The sequence below is a fragment of the Amborella trichopoda genome, chromosome 6, assembly GCF_054954075.1.
Source record: "Amborella trichopoda isolate Santa Cruz 75 chromosome 6, AtrichopodaSantaCruz75HAP2 v2.0, whole genome shotgun sequence".
NCBI classification, from domain to species: Eukaryota; Viridiplantae; Streptophyta; class Magnoliopsida; order Amborellales; family Amborellaceae; genus Amborella; species Amborella trichopoda.
Window position 1 is genome coordinate 28896421 of NC_142341.1, and position 23402 is coordinate 28919822.

The following is a 23402-nucleotide window of genomic DNA, read 5'->3' on the forward strand; positions in this document are numbered from 1 at the left end:
CTGCAGGGAAGGAGTTGCGACCTCATCGAGGAGTTGCCGAAGAATCGCCATGGCCGTCGACTGGTTCGGTGAGGCCGCACGGCAAAAGGCGTGCCTCTGGCCTACTTCGTGATGGTCCAAGCTTAGGGCCGCTAGGTCGGTTCGTTTGAGTGGTCGTTTGGCATGCCTATCCAGCTCCTATAAACACGGTGGCAGGGATAATAAGGCTTCAACTTTTATTCGTGTAGGCGTCTTTTGTTTCGGTCGTCTTTAATCGAGGCTTTTTATCTATGGTTACTATTTTCACACGGCTATGTCTTGTGTGCCACAGTGACCGGTGTTGTAGCCGGCTCTCTTCCTTTTATTTGATTGAGGGGCTGAGGCGTAAAAATGACATATAACAATACCTTAGGCCATATTTAGACTTGGCTTAACCCATATCCATATCTAACGTCAGTTAAAATATGCATTGATCGACACTCCAGAACTTGATGTTTTGGGATAAGCTGAGACTCTCAAGGAGCCATGTTTGAGAAATTATAACCTTCACCCTCAAATTTTATATCAATTGGAGGAAGTTTAACCCATCATCTGCATACCCTGGCAGTTAGAGCCTTAAAAGCTTTATACATCATGCGTTGCAGCCAGGTTGACACCCCGTCACCAAAATTGATACTTCTCTCTCAATATGAGGAATTTTCTCATGGGTACCAGGACCAATGGACTCCTGACTCGCTGCTATATCACTAGTAAAATGTGCAACATAAGATTGATTCGTATATTGGAAATGGTTGCATCTGCATTTCCCTAGTCTTGCTGATGAAAATTGTGACAACCCAAATTTTTCTGAAACTGAAAAATAATAATGATAATAATAATGATAATAAAATAAAAATAATACTAAATACCTATATATATATATATATATATATATATATAAAATAAAATAATTTTGAATGATAGTCCATTGTAGCAATAATATACCATAAGGATCATTCTTTTAGCTTTCTTAAAATGTTTCAAAAGCCACAATATTATTAAATATTAGGATGGTCCATCTTTATTTGGGTGGACCTTAGGTCCACCATCTTTTTCCTTTAACTTTTTATGAGAAAAGTTGGTTTTGGCGTTTTCTATACCCCCATTTGTTTTTATTATTGACACCACTTAAATGAGGTGTAACAATGGTCTCTCTCATATTATACTCTCTCTTTTTAAAAAAAAAAAGGTGTCCTATCCCGCTCTCTTAAACACTCACAATCAACCCCTCTTGTTTGCCTATCAACCCCATAACTAGGCCTATTAATCACAATGAGCAAAAGCTTAGCTAAAGCTCCCAATCGATGTGATGATTTGTAAAGGCCGTCGTTACAGAGACCATCATTTGCTCCTTCAAAGCATATGTTACAGAGACTCTATCAACTGAAGCTTGAACTAGAGCTCTTAGAGCTTCTAGGACACTGCCCAAACCCTCGTCTGCGTCAGCTTCTGGTATCAAAATTTTAGAGAATTCTTCCATAAACACAATCAGATGCGATTTAAGCAAGAAATCCTTCTTCAATATATTGAACAAAGCAAGTTCAAGAATGGTAAGACGAGGATACATAGCCAACCATTTCCCTTGTTTAACAGGCTCTGACTGAGAATCCTCCACGATTGTCTCCCAATTCTGAACAGAAAGCTACCTTCCCAGTTTTTCCATCTCAATCCCAACTCAATCAAAACAATTCGGTCCGATCCATGTTGTTGTGCCCCGACTTGAATCTCTTAGTTCACTTTGAAGGTCCAGACCTAGGTACGGTTCAGACCATCTAAATCCGATGAGCAATAGTAAGTGACCTCATTCTCCTAAAAAATAGTCCGCTTTTAATAAAATTATTATTTCCGTCTATTGTTAGAAATTTTAGACATTATAAATTATTAGAAATAAAATTATTATTTATGTCTATTGTTAGGAATTTTAGACACTATAAAGTATTAGAAATAAAATTGATTATTTTTGTCTATTGTTATGAATTCTAGACACTGTAAGTTTTATGTGTAAGTGAGCTCATTTTTCTATAAAATAATTATTTCAAAATTGATATTTCCTCTTTTAATAAAATTATGATATTTTTGTCTACTGTTATGAGTTTAGACACTGTCAATTTTATGTGTAAGTGATCTTATTTTCCTGTAAAACAATTATTTGAAAATTGATATTTTTGGTTTTAATAAAATTGTGATATTCCATTTATGGTTATGAATTCTAGATATTGTAAATTATGGTATTTTCTTTTTCAATAAAATTGTAATATTTTTGTTTATTGTTATAAATTTTAGATACCGTAAGTTTTATGTGTAAGTGGCTTCATTTTTCTTGAAAAATCATTATTTGAAAGAAACTGATACTTCTATATTATTTTGAGATATTTCTGCAGTTAATTGTGATATTTTCGAAATTGCAAGTTTTACGTATTTCTGTAATGAATTGTATTATTTACAGCATAAATCTCAGATACTGTAAATATTATGTGCAAGTATTATGTTCAAGTTTTATGTGCATGTGTTAGGCACAGGTGTTATGCGCATTTGTTATCAGCAACTGTTTTGTGTAAGTATTATGTGAAAACATTATACGCAAGTGTTCTATGTAAGTGTTGTGCGCAAGTATTATGTGCAAGTGATTGTTATAAATTGCTTTTTGTGAATTTATGTTAATAATTTCAAGAATATTTTGAAAATACGATATTATTGTTTCCTGATATTTACTACGTTGATATAAGGCATGCAATTGACATAATAATGTCTTTTGAATTTATATGCAGGATAGTATGACATAGTGATATCCCTTGTGACTATATGTATAACATAGAAATATTGTTGCTTCTTGTGATTACATATGAGATATGTTTCTAATGAGATATGTATGCATGATAGCATGTTTTTGATGAGATATGTGTACATGGCAACATGCTTCTGATGAGATATATGTGCATGGCAACATGCTTCTGATGAGATATGTGAACATGGAAACTTGCTTCTGATGAGATATGTGTACATGACAACAATCTTCTGATGAGATATGTCTGCATTGCAACATGCTTCTATTGATTTGTGCTCATGGCAGCATGCTTCTGACGAGATACGTGTGCATGGAAACATGCTTCTAATAAGATTTATGTGCATGGAAACATGCCTCTAATGAGATATTTGTGCCGACAGCTGTGATTTATTCTTACTCTTTATGATAGGATGAGAGTAAAAGGTGGATTGTGTTTGGTAGGTCGCACCCCCAAAATTATGTAAGGCACTGCTCCTGGGGACCTCTTTGGTAGTGCAACGCTCTCTCACCAGATGGATACATGAAAGGGTCGTGTCTTGCAAGGCCAGTGCTTATAAAAATTTCCAAAGCGCGCTGGGATGTGTGCGTGTGTAAGGTGCCACACAACAGATTTACCTGTTGATGATGCTTCTCCCTGCAGGATGGTAGAAGATATAACCTTGGACTCAAGGTTAGTGCTTCTACTGCAGGACTTTTATTGTTGTTAATATTTGTAAGGTTAGTGCTTCTACTGCAGGACTTCTGTTGTTGTGAGTATTTGTAAGATTAGTGCTTCTACTGCAGGACTTCTGTTGTTGTGAATGCCTACTGCTAGACTTTTGTTGTTGTGAATGCTTATCGCATGACTTCTGTTGTTGTGAATGCTTACTGTAGGATTTCTGAGTTTGTGAATGCTTGTTTTATTATATCTGATACTTAATGTTGATCTTGATATATATCGTGTGCATATAGTTCATGTATCATGCTTGTTTGCTTTGTCTAATAAGGAATAAAGGATATGTGTAAGATCATAAATCTGTCTAATAGCATATATTAGAATGTATGAATCAATACGTCAAAATTCTGCTTAATATGCATTCTTTTAGAAAATATTTACACTTTCCAGCCATGATTTTTAAGGATAATAGGCAACCGTATTGTTCGTATGTACAGCAGGATGAGTATGGAACAAGTTGTAGCCCTGGATAAGTCGCCTTGTAACTGTTGTTCTATTAAAGTTATATATATATATATATATATATATATATATATATATATATATATATATCTTCATGTTATTATAAGTTGTGAAATAGACTTTATACAAATCTGAAAGTTCTTGAGTGGAATTTTGTTTTGATGCAATATTTAGCGAAAATTTCAAATTTGTTTTCGTTCTTTCATAATTGACTGTCACATCTCAGGAATTCTAGTATTATAAAACTTGGGTTGTGACACAGATCCCAGCAGAAGCACCGTGACTTGAACGAACGCGATTTTTCTCATATGTGATCCATTTTTAATGAGATTTGGACCATTGTGTTCATCTCTGAACCCTCTTTAATCCCTCCAAATTTTATAAACAAATGACGCACCATCTGAAAGTGACTGAAGATATACGAAGATGTATTACATTGTGTAATAGAAGCTTAATGACTGGGTGATAAAAGATATCAAGATCCTGATTTCGCTTAGGAGACTCTGATGATTAAGGGATCTGTGAATTCAAATTAAAGATAAGCATTGACTATTATCAACATACACCTGTGCGAACAGATTAATTCATCTTAATCCATAGAGTCATTAAGATAAACAAAGTGATTATCATCAATGCGTTGAAATCAAATATGAAGTAACGTGAATCTAAAAATTAGCGTGAAGATAGAGATGAAGATGCAGTTTGACATGAAGATGAAGATTAAGATAAATATTAGATGAAGATGAAGGATATGGATTAAAAAGATCATGGATGCGTGATTATCAGTTAAAGATTGATATTTATCAGCTCGTAAAGGCTATATAGACCCGTCTCACAATTAGAGAGTGGTTCACAAATTGTTGGGTCAGGCCATTTTGTTTGTACATTTAGCCACTAATTCACTTCAATGAGAGTGAGATTGAGAGAGACTAACTGTATTACACGGAGCTTGAAAGAGACAGTTCCCATATATGACTGATACATAGAGGGAGAAGTTCATTTTATTTTTGTGATGCGCTTGGAAGCCGTTCTGAAAGAAAGAGCAAATCCAAGAAATAATACCCTTGCGTTTAATCTTAGTACACATGCCAATATGCCCATTGGTATTATTTCTTACTTTTATATAGCTGTACGTTTCTTTTCTTAAAAAAATATATATAGGTGACCTGAATCAAAGGTATTCGACCTATTTTCCTTTTCTTTGGCTCATGTAAATTGTAACAGAGGATTAAACCTCTCGAACTATTTCGTTCCTTATATATGATATAAACCTGTGTTTCTATGAAATGGAATGCATGGGCAAATTTGGCCTCAAGTGTAATGTCCTCTTATCATTTGTTTGAAGTCTAATGTTTGTTTAAACATTTTAATCAACATAAGCATCACAGTTTTCAGAGCGTCCATCGCCTTATGGTCATGAGATATAATTGTTGCAAGATTATGCCTTTTTGGGAAGATGTATCAGTATTTTACTATTTTAGTCAACTGGTTTTGCTTGCTCATACCTGAATAGTAAATGGTCTACCTATTTTAGAAAAGTAGGACCTATTGGAACGAAACTTGCTAGTTGAGCGTTTTCGGCTTTCTGAAGCCGTCTGTAGTGGTTTGAAGACCATCTGATATCACCATCAGGGAGTTTTAGCTATGGTGTAGCTTACAAACATATAGAGCGCAACACTCCAAACCGTATCTTCTTCCTGTCTCTTTGTGCCTTTGCTCGCTTGAGGCAAAATTTAGGGAAAGACTTTGAGATATTAAATACCACTCTTATACACCTTTTGGGGCCGGGATGATACCTTTGCAATGGCTCTTCAAAATTGGGCTTAATCCCCGCGGGCTTCTGCAATCCCGAAGCATATTTGGTACTTGTGGGCTACGGTCGCAACCGCCTCCTCTTTTATATGCATGGGGAAAGAAGTGCGTAAAAAAAACACACCAACAAAGATCTCCAAGGACTCCAAAAATAGCTATTCAATGATCAACATTCATCATTAAGAAATGTCAGGGAGCGCACCTTCAGGATCTAGAATGCAATGTTTCCTATCTTGAATTCCCAATTTCAATATTCATTTATGACATAGTTTAAGATTGTAAATATTTGTATTTTACACAATTATATCTGAATGAAGACAATTCTTAGAGAAGTAAGGAAAGATCTCGAGTTGCGCACAAGGGATGAAGAGGAAAACAAATTTGAAAATGAACTTGAGGAGCTGAACTCCCATAATAGGTCTGCCCATAATTTTAAGGTACAATTGAGAGAGTAAATTATGACAGAAATGAGGGACAATATCGATGGCACCAAAATCGTTACTGTATTTATACCATAGTTAACAAGTCGGGGAAGATCAATATATCGGCTCACCATAAAATCGAAAATAAATCATTTTTAATTTAAAAAGTCGGATAAAAAAATCAGGTAAAAAATATAGATCGGTAAAAATAATTTATATAAAAATATCGTAAATATATCGGACTAAACTTAAAAAATCGGAATGAAAAAAATGGAAATGTTTAAAATAAAATTAAGTTGAAATTAAAATAAAATTAAGTTGAAATAAAAAAATAAAATGATAAGTTGCTAATAAATATAAGACACGAATTTTCTCTTTAAATACTTTAACAAACATCACACATAGTACATAAAGCAAAAAAAAAAATGCGATGTGAGATAAGTAGAATTGAGTCGAGTATATTCATGTTTCTGTCCGTATGGTGACCATCCCTTTATAACCATAGTTAAACAATGAAAAGATGTACCCCCTTTTTTATTAGATGAGCGACAGGCACAATAGATTTAATGGATTTGATCAGAGATAATAAACCCTAAAAATATACTTAGAGATAAAAATTAATTTTTTTGGGATTTTTTTTTTTGTTTTTTAAAATAATATACTTTTTAGAAAGTATGGAAATAACAATTACATAAAACAGAAAAAAATATTCATCTTTTAAAAGCAAAAAATACAAGTACAAAGGGCAGTTTTTTTTTGACCGATTTTTTTATAAAGTTCAATAAAACACGTTTTAAACGTTTATATGAAAAAAAACGCAAATTTTTGCCGATCTTTTTAAAAAATCTCAGTTTTAAACAAACTTAAAAAAAACTCCGTATTTTTTAAAAAGTCGCTTTTTAAACACCGACTTGCTAACTATGATGTATACATGCTCGTGCCATAAGGTTGCTCTCTCTCTCTCTCTCTCTCTCTCACTATCTCAATTCAAGTGATAGGTTTCGTGTTCCTATTTCACAGGAGGCGAGCTTATTTTCGGTAATGTGAAAGTATGTAAAATGGAATGGTTAATCTTTAAAAATTTTAAATATCTATTTAGTAAATAACTATAATATGTTTGCTCTTGAAGGATGCATGTGCATTGAGTAAATTTTTGATATTTCAAATATTTTGTTTCTTATTTACGTAAATGTTGATAGAATCAGAAGGGGTCGACACTTTTATGAAATCTCCAAGCACAATAAAATATTCCTTAAATTTATTTACATGTTTGGTACTATATTAGATGAATAGAAGAAAATTTATTTACAAAATGTAACTAAAAAGTTGCATTTCATACATCATATTTCGTAACAAACTATTATACAGGCAGTTTCCAACTTTCCCCATGCCAAGCAAGTGAAATTACAAGCACCACAATTTATCAGGCAGAATTTCCAGCTTTCACACTACTAATGTTTACATGCCTCGCATAATCCAGAAAAATTAGCAAGAGAGTTTCTTAATAAAACTACAACTGCCTCTTCTTCAAAAAAAAAAAGACATCTCACAATCCAAACCACCTCTCTCCCTTACTATGAAACTACCATCATTCACCATTAACACTGCCCTTTTGATATCCTAAAACATTCGCTCTCCTAGATAAGATGGTTAAATGCCCCATTTGTAATCTCTTTTTATCATAGAGAAGGTTTCTATACTCCCTCTATAGCATTAAAAAAAATATATACTTCCCCCGGCCTCACCAAGTAGTCTATTTAGATCGAACCCCTTAGTGTTTGATCTAAATTTGACACCTCATTGTATTTTATTTTAAGCTTTTTTTTTTTTTACAAATTGTATGAATATAAAATTTGATACATACATCTTCTCAATAGAGCACACCTAAAAAAATATTTAATTTTTTTATAAAACATAATAACCAAAATACCCTTCAAACTTTCAAATATTTGTTTTATATTTTTCAAGTAAGAGAAGTGGACGCCTCAAATGTAGCGTCAAAATATTCTTAAAAAAAAAAAATTAAAAATAAAATAATGTAAAAACTGACTTTGTCATTGGAGCCATTTCAACTGTCCATTACCATTATGATAAGAGGAAGTACATAAGCCTTATGTTGTTGGGGTAACATTGAAAGCTTATTGCCATATGTCCGCCCCTCATTTTTAGCTTAATAAATACGTTTCAAGACTGGTTAATATTTTTTGCAAACCTAAATTCAGCAAAATTCAGAATTGAGAACAAAATTTTTGGGGAAAAACAGAAAAGAAAAAAAGATATCTTTATCGAAGGCATAAATACGTTTCAATACTAACTAATATTTTTTTGCAAACCCAACTTCAGCACAACTCGGAATTGAGAGTAGCATTTTTGGGGCAAAATAGAAAAGCAAAAGGGGTAGCTTTACTGAAAGCATAAATACGTTTCAATACTAAATATTTTTTTCAAACCTAACTTCAGCACAATTCAGAATTGAGTAATAGCGTTTTTTAGAGGAAAATAGAAAAGAAAAAATGATACCTACATAAAATTCAATATTTTCCCCCAAAGACCAGTGAAAGGCACAATCCACGTAGAGTTGAATGCCTTGCAATCCTAAACAATCAAAGGCGTACCACCAAATTTTATTATAAAATGGAATTTTGGTGTCAAATTCTTAAAATGGCTTTATAACTTATTTTCATCCCTAATCATAAAATTTCATACTCGCAAGAATGGTTCAAAACAAGTAGATCTATAAACACTGTAAATATTAAAAATGGACGGTCTAGTTAATATGTTGCAAGATGCACTAATTTTTGAGATTCAAAATCTTTTTCCTTTCCATCTTCATGCATCTCGATGTCGAGATGATCAATTAGAGGGTTTTCCAAGTTCAAAATAGCCTCTTAAAGTGGATTCTTTAGGTACACCTGAATTCTACATTTCAAGGTTGCAACATTATATAAATTTTTTCCTTTCTGAATACCCCTAAAAAAAAGAGTGAATTGCATCAATATCAAGGGTTAGGACCTCTTTCTCCCACATTGTACAGCACCAAAATCACTCACCAATGCTAATTCATTCCTCCCAATAGCAAATACCCATCTCAAAGCTTAGTTGCTTCAGTTAGTAATTGTCATTCTCTACTTCATCATGAGCATCATGTCTGGAGGAAAATAGGATGACCAAATACTGAAGAAACTGGCAATACCTATCTATATATCGACCATGGCCACCATTATTAAGACCAAATAAATAAAGAGGAAAAAAAAGATAGCTTAAAAAGGAAAAATATACAAAGAAACGGCTAAGAATCTACCTCAATATTCCAAAGAACTGGAACTATTTCTAAAATAAATTACTAAATAACTAAGTAGAGGCTGGCTTGAGAAGTCTAGATACCTTCAAACCAAAGAATGCCTCTCCTAGCTGTCCACGATAAACCAGTCGACCTTTTTCTAGTGTTGTCACACACAGGCAGCTAAATAACAGACTAAGCATGCCAGTCAAGCCTTTGATGGTGCAGCCAAAGGTTCACACCCTTGGAAGTTCATCCCAAAAAGCCCAAACAAGCTAACCTACCCTTCTCAGAAATAGTTGCTAGATTGATTGAAGTGTTGACGTTGCAACACCATGACATCCCGTCCAAGACATATAATCCTACTCCTCAACTAACCCAAAAGAAGAAAATCAAAGGTCATAACGAAGCCCCAAAACCATACCTCCTTATCCACAAAGAGCTTGATCAAGTGACAGATTTCCTTGCTAATCTAACAGGACCCTCTCATGTATGTATACTGAAACTAATGAAAACAGTGTTCAAACCTAGATTTGCATGAGAGTAAAACAAAAGAAAATACCACTAGTTTTTTGAAGACTGTAAGAGGAAATGTGCTTCACTCATTTTACTCCAACAACCGATTTAAGAAACCTTAGCTTGTCATTGAGCTCCATGAGATCAGGAGTGTCCTTGAAAGAGGCCAGAGGCTCCACTCCTGTGAAAACATAAAGGGCTTTGAGTTCTTCCAAACAAGAAGCATGAATAACCCCTTTGTACCCTACAATGGCCCGCATTGCCTCAATCTGCTCCCATATCACCTCCTCATTGTACAAGTCCTGCAACGCTCACAAGTCCTTCTCATTATGAATTGCAGTGATGGGCTAAGAAAAGCAGCGGTAGTACACATTGGTCAAACATGGTCATTCAAGAGCATTCCAAATTGATTGTCCAAGAAGGTTGTATTTAGCAGAATAGATGATCTCAACTTACATGCAACTGCTGCTTATCTAGGGTTGGCTATTTCGCTGAATCAAAGCCAGAGAATTATAAAGAATGCAAACTATGTAATTTGTTATTGTTTACCTGTACAAGGGTAACTGAGTTTTGATGGCCTTGCCCAAGCGAAACAACCTTGCCCCCCCCCCGTATGGAGGGGCCACAAGCTGCTCATAAGTTGCTCACAGGTTTTGATGGAATGCACTCCCTGATAATCGGCCTGGGCTTGGTATAGTATGGCTCCGATGATGACAAGGATGGGCTTCTAAGGGCAGGTGGATCTGATGTTTGAGAGATTGATTGTGTTTTGCAGCTTTCTAGCTGCCCCAGTAGTCTGGCTCACAGATGCAGGCTTTGTGCCCAAATTTGAGACAGCGTGGCAACCCATGTCTAGTTGAGCATGACCACCCATGCCATGCCTAGCGTAGCCACCCATGTTGTAGATAGTGTGCCAGCCCATGTTGCGAGAGGTTTGTTGTTTAAAAACAAGTGGACGACTGTTAGCTTTATTTATTTGTTTGTGTTTCAAGACAACCTTATTTTGAAATATTTGCTAGTTCACTTTTACAATGTGGTCCTCATGGACTATTAGCCTTTTTCTCTCTTTTGTTGCACAAGTCGTTTCCTTTCACAGTAATTTCCTACCATGTTAAAGTGGCGTGCCTCCCCTCTTATCCTCTATTCTTGTGGGCCATGGTGGTCTTTTAAATATATAATATATAGCCTCCTTTTTTTTGATTGTTTTGAGCCACATTATCCCCTATGTGGCCTCCGTTTTTTTGCTCTCTTTATGTTCTTCTCTACATGTCTAAAAGGCTTGCCATGTAAAATTCATTATGAATTGAGGAAGGGTGCGGGTAATAAAATGTAGAAGAGTTGTACTTTATCTCTTCTCAGTAACGCTCTCTCCTGTTTCTATCCTACATCTCGGGCATAGTCTCTCTTCCCTTCTCACAGCAAATTTACAGGGAATTGGCAGAAGCAAAGAAGAGAGAAAATTTCCTATGTATAAGACAATGACGTTGAAGAAAATTTTCTCTTAGAGTTCCATCTCCATTTGAGTACAGGATTCTTGCAATTTACAGAGAGAATGAGCAAGTAGAGAAAATCAACAGAGATGAGGAGACTGTGCTCATATTGGGTTCTACTCGCCACTGAGCATGAGATTATGTATAAGGCATTAAGGTTGAAGAAAATTTTCTTTCGAGTTCCATTTCCAATGAGCATGGGATTCTTGCCGTTTACAGAGAGAATGAGTAATCAGAGAAAATCAGGAGAGATGAGGAGACTGTACTCATATTTGGGTCTATTGGCCTTCATTTCTTTACAAGGGAATTTTCAGATCCTTTCCTGTATAAGAAGGATAACCTCAAACTAAATGGAAAGGGGAAAAACTTATACCTTGAGGACTTTCTGTTATGGATGGACCCAAGAAGGATTTCCACTCGCAGTCCCCAAAAACCTCACCAACTCTATTGAACTAGAAAGCGTGGATCAGCTTCAGTTAGTCTCTTGGGAATGCAGAGGGATAAATCCTTGACCGCGGGACATTTTTTGGTTGAGAAGTATTGTTAATTGGATAATCCAGTGGTAGGTAAGGTCCTGCTATTATGCACTTTATAGGAGCACTGAGGATAGTTGATAGATAAAGCTAGGCTGCCCTTCCAACACTATAAGATCCTCCATTAAGGAGGGATGACCTACTTTGAATGGCTCCAGGAAAATGCCCAAACCTGACATTCTTCTGGGCGGCATACTACTACTACATTGTTCTCCCAGCCCCTCCACATAAACAGCCTTGAAGCGGAAGCCAAAGCTGTAGATTATTATCCTAAGATAAGATGACTTCATGGTCAATCTAATTTAGGATGCTTATGTATAGTTTACTTGCTAGCAACTCTTCTGAATTTGGTATTATTGTGTCAAAGGTTAAAGAAGGATAAAAAAAAAATTTCTTTTCTCTGGAAGAGAAAATAATCCTCAAGTTTTTGAGTTATTTTTCACCTGTACCAACCTCTTTAAGGTCATACATAAGGACTTGTTTTCAAACATTCACCAAATTTCTGCTAGTGACTCTAAAATTCCCGAAGTATATACTGCGGCGTAAAACAAACAACATTTCAGATTTTAAAGCTATGGATGTAATGGCAGATGGCAGCAGCCTAGGTGATCAGATGGAGTGCTGTTCGGTCCTTCACAAACTGGTCAAAGTTCAGAAGAGACAACATATCTCCACAATTTTTTTAGATCTACGTAACAAATTGTGTTTCTAAATTGCTTCTAACGAAACAATTCAGAATACGGAAGCTTAATTCCCAACTTCTATTTTAGAATCATGAGTTCATGACAAACAATGATAACCCCAGTAACAAAAAAAATCTCTAAGGAAGCCCTAAACTAGAATTGGGCCTCCAAGTCAGAAGTGCTAGTTTCTGTCAATCCCATAAACCTAGAGGTCGGAAGGTTAATCAGAACCCAGTTGTCCAATTTCTGAACACGCAACCAGATTAACACTTTTTGGCAGTTGATACTCACCAATTAGGAGCATGAGTGTGTAACAGCCAAAATAAACATTACTGTTCATTAATTAATAATTAAAAAACCAATCTGTTTCTCAGGAGCTAATTCTGTTGGAACTTTGAGATATCATGGACCCATGTATCATGATTAACAATCAGATGACAGCAGTTACGAGAACATGCTACCAGAACACATTTACAAATCAGTAGAAAATCTCAACTACAAGGCGGTAGTAAATCCCTAAAGTTTATGGTATGTGCAAACATGCATTCAAACACCTGGCACAAGTACAGCAGAAAAAAGAAAACTAGATCAATCGTCATTGCCATGGAGTTGCTAACTTTAGTCTCTGATATATTGACACATGATCCAATAGAAACGTACTACATTTTGAGAGCCAAAACTCTAAGAGGTCAAGAGAAACACGCCAACACAATAAATTCACTAGAAATCTCAACTGTCAACTTATATATCACGGAACATGTTTCAAATGATCCAATGCAAACATGTATTGAATATCTAGAATCATCAAAACAATATAAAAAAAACAATAACTAACCTCTTCAGACACAGGCTTCCCTCCTGGTATAGACTCGGACTTGGGCTTCCTTCCTGGAATAGACTCAGTATGAGCACCAGATTGATAAGATTGAAACTCGACAGGAAAACCGCCAGTGTCATCACCTCTCCTGTTTATAGTATCAATAGAGGGATCCCCTGTTGTTGATATATACTTCTTGGTTGTTAGGGTAGAGATATCGTCCATTGTTGATGTGCAGTCATCAGTTAAAGAGACCATTTCTGAAGCAATCTCTTTTTGCTTAAGAGATTCAGGTAAAGAAGAATAGTACAAAACACCACGGCTAGTCATCAGTTACGAGGGCGTTCTACCAGAACTAGTTTACAAATTAATAGAAAATCTCAAGTACAAGTCTGTAGTAAAACCCTAGAGTTATGGTACGTGCAAATGTGCATTTAACACCTGGCATAAGAACAGCAGAAAAAAGATAACTGGATCAATTTCATTGCCATAGAGTTTCTAACTTTGGTCTCTGATATTTCTGATATATTCACACACGATCCAATAGAAACGTGTAGTGTTTTGAAAGCCAACATCCAGTGGTCAAGAAAAACAAGGCAACACAATCAATTCATATATCACTAGAAATATCAACATATATATCACTGGATATGTTTCAAATGATCCTATGCAAACATGTAGTGAATATATGGACCAAAAAAAACAGTAGAAACGAAGCAGTTACTAACCTCTTCAGACACAAGCTTCCCTCCTAGTATAGACTCAGTATGACCATCAGACTTGACAGGAAAATCCGCAGTGCCATCACCTCTCTTGTTCATACTGTCGACAGAGAGATCCCCTATTGTTGATATATATTCATTGGTTGTTAGGGCAGAGATACTGCCCATTACTGATGTGTAGTCGTCAGTTAAAGAGACCATTTCCGAAGCAATTGCTTTCTGTTTAAGAGATTCAGGTAAAGAGAAATAATAGAAAACACCACGGCCAGTCATCAGTTACAAGAGGATGCCACCAGAACAATTCACAAATCAGTATAAAAACTTAATTACAAGTCAGTAGTAAAACCATAAAGTTTATGGTATGTGAAGACATGCATTCAACACCCGGCACAAGTACAACAGAGAAAAGATGATAACTGGATCAATTGCCATTGCCATGGAGTTGCTAACTTTGGTCTCTGACATATTGGCACATGATCCAATAGAAATGCACTAAGTCTTGAGACCAAAATCAAGAGGTCAAGAAAAACATGGCCACACAATCAATTGGTATATCACTAGAAATGTTAACTGTCAACTTATATATCACTGGATATGTTTCAAATGACCCATGCAAACATGTATTGAATATCTGGAACCACAAAAATTGTAGAAAACAAATAATTACTAACCTCTTCAGACACAGGCTTCCCTCCTGGGATAGACTCCGTATGGACAACAGATTGAGACTTGATAGGAAAATCCACAGTGTCATCACCTCTCTTGTTCATAGTATCGACAGAGAGATCCCCTGTTGTTGATATAAGCTCATTGGTTGTTAGGGCAGAGATATCGCCCATTGTTGATGTGTAATCAGTTAAAGAGCCCATTTCTGAAACAATCACTTTCTGCTTAGGAGATTCAGGTAAAGAAGAATAATCCAAAACACCACGGCTAGGTTCCCGGAGGCTCCCATGGCCATTCTCAAAGACACGGGTGGACTGCGGATTACCAACCTCTGCTGTCTCTTTGCTTTCACTTGGATATGGTAAAGCAGAGTAACAATAAATGTCAGGACATGGTTCCGTCACATCCCCATGCCCATTCTTCTGTAGCATAGGGGCGGATGGCTCCTCACTAACAATTGTTGTGTGGTCTTTATTTTCACCATGAACAGGTTGCAGAGTAAAAGTTGCAGGGCCTTCTTTGATCCCATGAGCTTCATCTAACTTTTTTTTTGGTTCATCTGGTTCAGGTGCTTGCTTCTCGGAAACAATCATAACATATTTGTTTCTCTCTTCAGTGTAGTCTTCCATTTTTGAGCTTCCTTCTTCTTCAGTTGATTCACCTCCATCCTCTTTCTCTCTTCCTTTCACCGTCGCTGCTGCCCCCTCACTGGGCCTTAATTGTTCTGGATCAGCTCTCTCATACTTCTCTCCTTTATTGGACTCTTTCAGTTCTACACTTTGTTCTTCACTCAATTTCCCTAGAGCCTCTCTCTCTCCTTTCACAGGCACTCGTTCTCCATCGCTCATTTCTTCTAGATCCTCGCTCTCATCTTTCTTCTTTTCTGTACTGTAGTCTTTCAGTTCTCCACCTTGTTCTTGACTGAATTTACCTTCCCCCTTTCTCGCTCCTTCCGCACTCACAGGTTTTTTCTCACTCTTCACTTCTCTCTCTTTCCGCCTTTCTCCTTCTAAACCCTCTCTCTCCTCGCATTTTTCCTCAATCCTTTTGCCATCCTCCTCCTTTCCAGAAACTGGTGATTCTCTCTCATCCTCATAATTTTCCTCGGCATCATGAATTTCCTCGAGATGCATATCTTCCCATTTGATCCGCTTCCCTGGTCTAATAGTATCCTCCCACACCTTCTTGTCGCTTTCAACCTCACCCTTGATCGCCATTAATGGAGCCTTTTCCTGCTTTCTCCGCAGCAATGAATTCAGTACTTTTGCAGTGCATGCATATCCGATGAAAGCGACGCCGAAAGGCACAGCAAACACAAAACCTACAGCCGAGAAGAACATCAAGGGAGGAAGAACCACAGGAGCCGACGACAAGGCCAAGCCTGTCAACACAATCTTCTTCCTCAAACTCCATTCTCTATCAGCCATCCTTGAATCTCTTTGAAACCGTAAAACGAGTAGAAACCCCTCTATTTTGAAAGTTCTGCAGAAGAACAAACCAAGTTTACCCAAGATCAGAATTTAAAAGCAACAATGGATGGAAGAGTAATTGATTTAGTTCCATGGCTGCTTCTTCTTCTTCTCCTCTTCGAGTTAGGGGAAGGGGAAGGGGAAGGGGAAGGACAAGGAAAGAAAGAGAGATGCAGTGGAAACAATGAGAAAGAGGAGGAAAAAGCAGGTGACAGGTGTTGAAGTTAAAGAGAGGGAAGCAAGTTGCTGGAGGGTGCATGCAAATTTACGCATTCCAAAGGGGACGCGTGGTGGGAGGAGTGGATATGCATTCATCTCCAGGTCTGCAGAGAGAGAGAGAGCCAACAGCTAATGACTCTTTAAGGATGGCCAGGCGCGGGTCGCTCAACAATGACACGTGATTTGGCATTTTAGCGCAGCAAGCAGCAGTAATACACATGGCACCTTCCAGAACTAGTATGAGTTTAGATCGATTTCAGTAGTTCCTGTGGCAATATGGAGAGGTTTGTACGAGGGTGACGCCTAGATATTTTTTTTTTATTTTTTTTTTTGTTTTATTTTTTTTTTAAACGTGAGGCGTATTTTATGAAGGTAATGAAGGTATTACATAAACATGTAGATCAAGCACAACAAGAAAAAAGGAGGGGAAGAAGAAAAAAGAAAGAAAAGATAGAGAAACGGATTAGGGGGATTAAGGAGGAAGCGCAATACAGTTGGCAAGAACATCTCCATCATAATTGAAACCCCGACGGACATGTCTGAGTTTCCAGGACGTGGAATCCAGGTGGCAGCATGAGGACATTAGTTGAGTCTCCCTCAATCAAGACCTTGTTATGCATGGGATCAAGCCTTAGCGCACCATGATACAAGGCCAACAGGTTTTGTTTTGACGAATATCATAAATATTATTAAAAAAGGAAGTCACTCAAACTGGATTACAACATTAGAAATAGAAAGCAGAGAAAGAGACGTGCCTCCTTTGGCAAAGAATCAGCCAAGCAATTAGCTTCCCTAAAAACATGCTGTATGAACACATATCCCCAGATCAAGGATTTGAAGCCACAAGGATTTGAGTTCCCAAGGAACCCTTATCTCCTTTCTACACCATTTAATAGCATTATGCGAATCCCCCTCAGCAATAGAAGGTCTACCCCGAAAATTGGAATGAAGAAGCTTTAAATCTTGTAAAAGAGTTGTCATTTCAGTAAAGTTAGAAGTAGCTTCTCCAATTGGACCTGTGAAAGAGAGAAGAACAACTCCATTTGAATCATGAACAACTCCCCCAATACCTGTGACCCTTAGATTACCTTATGGGCTCCCATCAAAATTTAACTTCAACATATCAGCCGGAGGTGAACACCACACAATCCTCAGCCTGATCCTCGCCGACCCCAAAGACATGAAATTATGGAGCTATATCATAACATCCACCTCTGATATTCTCCACCCTTCCTTGGTTGCAGCCAGCCAATACCAAAGGGAATGCTTGATCTTTAGAAGAAGCCTTTTAAAGGGAAGGCAATCTCCTTCAAAAGTGCATCTATTACGCTCCAACTAGATTTCCCACATAATAACACCCCTAGCTATCTTTCAAATAACTCTCCCAACCTCTTGTAAACTAGAAATAGAGAGATTTGTTACTATACCAAGAACATTTTGAGGTAGAGGCATGCTGATTCCCATCATAACCAAAAACCAATGCCAAATTCTAACTGCAACTTGGCAATAGAAAAAAAGGTGAGGCCCAGTTTCCCCATCTTCCGTACACATCAGACAAATATTTTGAAGAATGTTCCCTCTCTTGATAAGATTATCCACAATGAGAATCTTATTTTCTGCCACAAGCCAATTGAAAATCTGAACTTTGTGCGGTATTAGCCCCTTCCAATTATGAGACAATTGAGGCATGGTCCATCTCCATCGATCATTGAAGAGAAATCTGTAATAAAACTTAACTGAAAACACCCCATCACTTCCCTCCTCCCATATAACCTCATCATCTGATGCAGTCGGAATATATACACCTTTCAACATTTCTAAGAGAGAATAGTTGCACAATAAGATCATCACACAACCTGTTACATAGTAAGCTCACATTCCAAAAAACATGGTAGCCCACTCCTTCGTAAATGTCAACAACCATGACATTTGGATTGGCAAACTTCTCAAGAAGGTCATGAAATAAGAGTTTCATATAATAGTGCCCCACCCACTTGTGATGTCAAAAAGAAATGTTAGAACCATCACCAACTATCCACCTAATACTTCTGTCAACGAAAGGTTTGCATCGAGCAATTGCTTTCCAAAAGAAAGACACATTTCCACCCCTTTCAAATCCTAAACACATGCCATGTCTATCCCTTCCATATTTTGCAGCTAAAACTTTAAACCATAAGTGGCCTTTGAAGAGGAGACTCCGCCACTACCATTTACATAATAGAGCCTGGTTTACTAGTTTTACTCTCCGAATCCCCAAACCTCCTTCACTTTTTGGGGTACAAACTCTATCTCGTCTTAAGATATGGTATTTTCTATCATCACCATAAGAGCCCCACAAGAAATCCCGCATCATCTTCTCCATTTTCTTATAAACAGTTGCAGGCATCTGCAAGAAAGACATCTAATAAATGGGCTGATTTGCTAAACACGACTGTAACAGGGTAACCCTTCCTCCTAAAGATAGATATTTTGGCTTCCATAAATCCAACTTAACATGAACATGATGAATGACTGAATCCCAAGCAAAAATAGATAATCTTCTATCTGAGATAGGCAATCCTAGATAAGTGATTGGGAAGTGGTCCACCTTACATCCCAAAGCCTCAACCAAATCCTGAATTAACTCTCACTACTATTGATACCAATCAGGGATGTTTCGCTAAAGTTTACACTCAAACTAATCGTCACCTCACAGATATTGAAAAAGGTGGCAATATTACTAACCTGCATTGCATCTGCATGACAAAAAAATCAGGGCATCATCCGCATATTGTAAGTGTGAAATTTGAATATTAGAAGATCCTATCAAAAAACCACTGAAGTACCCAATACACTCTATATTTTTAAGCATCAAACTGACGCTCTCTGCATCAAGGGTGAACAAGAATGGTGAAAGTGGATCTGCTTGCCTTAAACCCCTTGATGCTTGAAAAACTCCAGTAGGAGAACCCTTAAACAATACAGTGAAATGAGCAAAAGAGAGACATCCAAAGATCCAACTCCTCTACTTTTCCCCAAAACCCATCTTCCTCATCACTTCTAGGAAAATCCCCCATTCAACTCTATCATATGCTTTCTCCATATCTAGTTTAATAACTAACCCTTGATTTTGGCCAATCAATCTCGAATGTATGCACTCCTGTGCTATCAAAGCACTATCCGTGATAAGCCTATCTTGAATGAAGCTGAATGTTGGCCTGAAACAACCACAGGTAAAACAATTCGTAATCTTTACACCAAAAGTATTTCCATAATTTTATATAATCTTGTAAGCAAGTTAATGGGTCTTTTATCGCCAAGATCAACAATCACATATTTTTTATGAATCAAGGCAATATACATGCAATTGACCCCTTTAAATAAGTGCCCCCTTCTCATAAAGTCTCGCACAATTTCAAGCAATCCCAAATAAGTCAAAACTCAAAAACTTTTGGAAAAAAACTAAATGAAAACCATCAAGATCCAGTGCCTTATCACCTGGTAAACCAAACACCACATTTTGTAGTTCCTCCACTGTTACCTCAGCCTCAAGCTGAGCAACATTTGAAAGGCACCATGTTTAACCTCGGAGTAAAAGATAGCTCAGAGGTAAAAGCCTTCTAGAAATGGTCAACTATTGCCCTCCCCACCGCTAAACTATTCTCAGGGTCAACACTCGGGATGGTGATGCCCGAGATATCATTGTCTCTTTCTAGCGCTGGCAACAACATGGAAGATTTTAGTATTATGGTCTCCCTCTTTCAACGACTTCGTCCTAGACAGTTGCTTCCAATAAATTTCTTCCAATCTTCCTAAGTAAAAAGAGACTTAAGTTTAGAATTTCTATCCACTCTCATCTCTTCTGTCAAAACACCCTCTTGCTGAATGTTAAGATCCATCATTGCTATATCTAATAGAACCACATCAATTTTGATTTTAACAAGGTATATATTCTCTTGTTTCACTCAATCAATTTTTTCTTAATCTTTAACAGCTTCTTATGTAATTGAAAGTATACTAAGAGTGACGAATGAGGTCTATAACCTCTTTCTCTTCCAACCAACCAATTTCAAAACGAAAAGGTTTTGGACCATTTGTAACATCTTTGAAAACCAACAACAACGGTGCATGATCTGAGGATAGTCAAGTAAGAGCACGAACAGAAGCCAAAGGGAAAGCTTCTGACCATTCTTAGGACACAAGAAACTTATCTAATTTGGACATAGCAAGATGGACCATACTATTATTTGACCAAGTATGGGTTGTTCCTCAAATTGGAAGATCCAGCAACAAATGCCTTTTAATAAAACCATTAAACAGTCCAATGTAAGAGTTTAGGGGGTAATGAGGAAGACTCATTTGGCCAATGAATGACGTTAAAATCTCCCCCCAAGCAAAAAAAGAAAATAAGAGATAAATTAGAACCATAGATATTTAACAAACCCCAAGAAAAACCGGGTAAAAGTCCAATAAAACCAACTAATAAAAACCTATCCTTGTCAATTGACATAAAACTTTGCAAAACTAAGGGGTCCCACAAAACCTACAATCCCCCTGAAGCACCTACTGAATCTATACCCGAAAAGTTGATGGTCCTGTTTGAATGCATTTTTCAGCACCTTGGTCCCTGATGCGGAATAAAGAGGAAGCAAGTCAATAAAGCCTACAAAACAGTGAAAATCCTGATGGTCTTAGAATTGCCCCAGAACTGCTTAAGATCTTCGAAAGCACTTCAAAAGGCCACTTGCCAAGTTTTATCGCTATCAAATATGTCTAAGGTAGTGAAAACAAAGAAACAATTTCTGAAAAATTGACCTTTAGCACCCTAAAATGGACTCCGTAACTAAAACTATACTTTTAGGGTGTCAAATTACTATGGGACCACCACCATTGGATTCGGCGGGGTCGAAAATCCTTATGGGTCAAGTTTCGGCTTAATCGGGCACTCCAGGACAAGTTATGGATAAAATACCGAAGAGGGGTAGGCCGCACACTATTCCCATAAGGGCACCCTGCACTAAAACACCATTAAAGGTGGTTGTTCTTATAGTCACGGGTAGTAACTTTTGGGGCCTATATCTCACTTGTTCCAAGTTAGATCGCGCTGAAATTTGGTGAGCGTGTTCGTCTCGTCAAGACGAGCGATTTGATATGTGGCACGCCCCGTGACGATGCCGGAGTAGGGAGAAAACTAGAGAGAAGTTTCTGATCCGTGAATAAAAGTACAAAAAAATTCAGCAGCAGCAATATGCCCCACTCCGGCGGCCAAATCATGACGCTCGCATACCCGATCGGCACGAAACCAATTGTATTATGTGCGTAAGGTCCGTGGACATATCTGGTCTGAACCCCACGTACAATGAACGATTGGATTTCACCCATAGAGGCGTCGTAGCTTCTGTAAATTCCAGCCACCAGATTTCAAGATTCCGATAAAAAATTCAAGACGACGAAATCTTCATCCGGACACGAAATCGAGCTGCGTTTATTGCAACGTGATTGTGACGAAATTCTCAGTGTGATTCAATAAAGAAACTGAAGAAAAATATTAAGAAACGAGCACACAATCGATCCAATATTTTCAAGATTCAAGCAAATTTCAAGTTTCATGATCATGGCTTAAAAACATGATTCATGGCTCAAAGTTGGTATCAAATCGATCGCCATGCTGAGCCCCACAAGAAAACAACCATCTTTCGATTAAACGGGTATCAAAACAACCCTGGATCAGTCATGAAAGATCATGCAAGTTCTCGGGCAGCAGTAGGGACTGTTTTGGAATTCAACAAATTGTTAGGCAGGGGCAAAACAATCATTTTGCACCCATTTTTAGAATTTATTTTAATTCATTTAAAATTATAATTATCTTCAATTCTGTCGTTTTTGGGAGTACACCCATGTTTTAGCTGAATTCTATATAAGCATGTAAAGCCAAATTGTAAACAAAGACACAATCCCCTTGGGTTCATTCTTCAATCAATCAATAAAGACTTCATTTTAGCTTAAGATCGTGGGTGCGTCTTGGAGAGAGAGAGGAGCGAGAAGAAAAGGGCTGGTACCCTTCGATAAGGTAACTTTTTCTCTCATCCCTTCTTTCTCTCTCCTCTCCTCTTTCTTTCTCCTCCCCTCTTTCTCGCTCCTCCCTTCTTTTCTCCCTCTTTCTCTCTCTACTTCTTGTCTCTATCTCTCTTTGTCTCTCTTCTTCTCATCTCTAACTCTCATTCTCTCTCTTATTCTCATCTTTGTTACTCTTTCGCTCTTCTTCTCATCTCTCTCTTTCTCTCTCCTCTTCTCGTCTCTCTCTTTTTCTCTCTTCTTCTCATTTCAATCTCTTTCTCTCTCTTCTTTTCATCACTATCTCTCTTCTTCTCATCTCTATCTCTTGTTCTCTCTCTTCTTCTCATCTCTATCTCTCTTTCTCTCTCTTCTTCTCATCTTTATCTCTCTTTCTCTCTTTTCTTCTCATCTTTATCTCTGTTTCCCTTTCTTCCTCTCATCTTCCTTTCTCTGTCTTTCTCTCTCTCTCTCTTCTTCTCATCTATATCTCTCTTTCTGCTCCTATATCTAACACAGTCAGCGAAACTCAAGGTCGATTGCTTTTTTTCTCTCTCCTCTGTCTAACACAGTCGATGAAGCTTAGCATCGACTGCATCTTTTCTGCTCCTCTATCTAATACAGTCGACGAAACTCAGTGCCGAATGCATCTTCTCTCCTCTGTCTAACACAGTTGGTAAAGCTTAGCACTGACTGTATCTTCTCTCTCTTCTCTGTCTAGCACGGCTAGTGAAGTCTAACGCTGACTGTGTCTTTCTCT

The 23402-nt window shown here is 37.3% G+C and overlaps 1 protein-coding gene across 6 annotated transcripts; it reads right to left on the bottom strand.

The window, feature by feature from the left end:
• Positions 1-5508: 5508 nt before the first annotated feature.
• LOC18440048 (uncharacterized) lies at positions 5509-16386 on the bottom strand. Of its 6 annotated transcripts, none has more exons than XM_088870833.1 (5): positions 14927-16386; positions 14262-14474; positions 13677-13812; positions 13552-13604; positions 5743-5874 (listed from the first exon to the last, which is right to left on the bottom strand). In XM_088870833.1, the coding sequence occupies exons 1-5, from the start codon at positions 16346-16348 to the stop codon at positions 5854-5856; spliced, it is 1845 nt and encodes a 614-aa protein (XP_088726959.1). In that variant the 5' UTR covers positions 16349-16386; the 3' UTR covers positions 5743-5853. The 6 variants fall into 6 exon arrangements, with proteins under 6 accessions (XP_020526571.1, XP_088726957.1, XP_088726959.1 ...); XM_088870832.1 differs by lacking the exon at positions 5743-5874 and adding an exon at positions 9903-10312; XM_020670912.2 differs by having other exon boundaries at positions 5509-5874; positions 13552-13812.
• Between the last annotated feature and the right edge of the window lie 7016 nt (positions 16387-23402).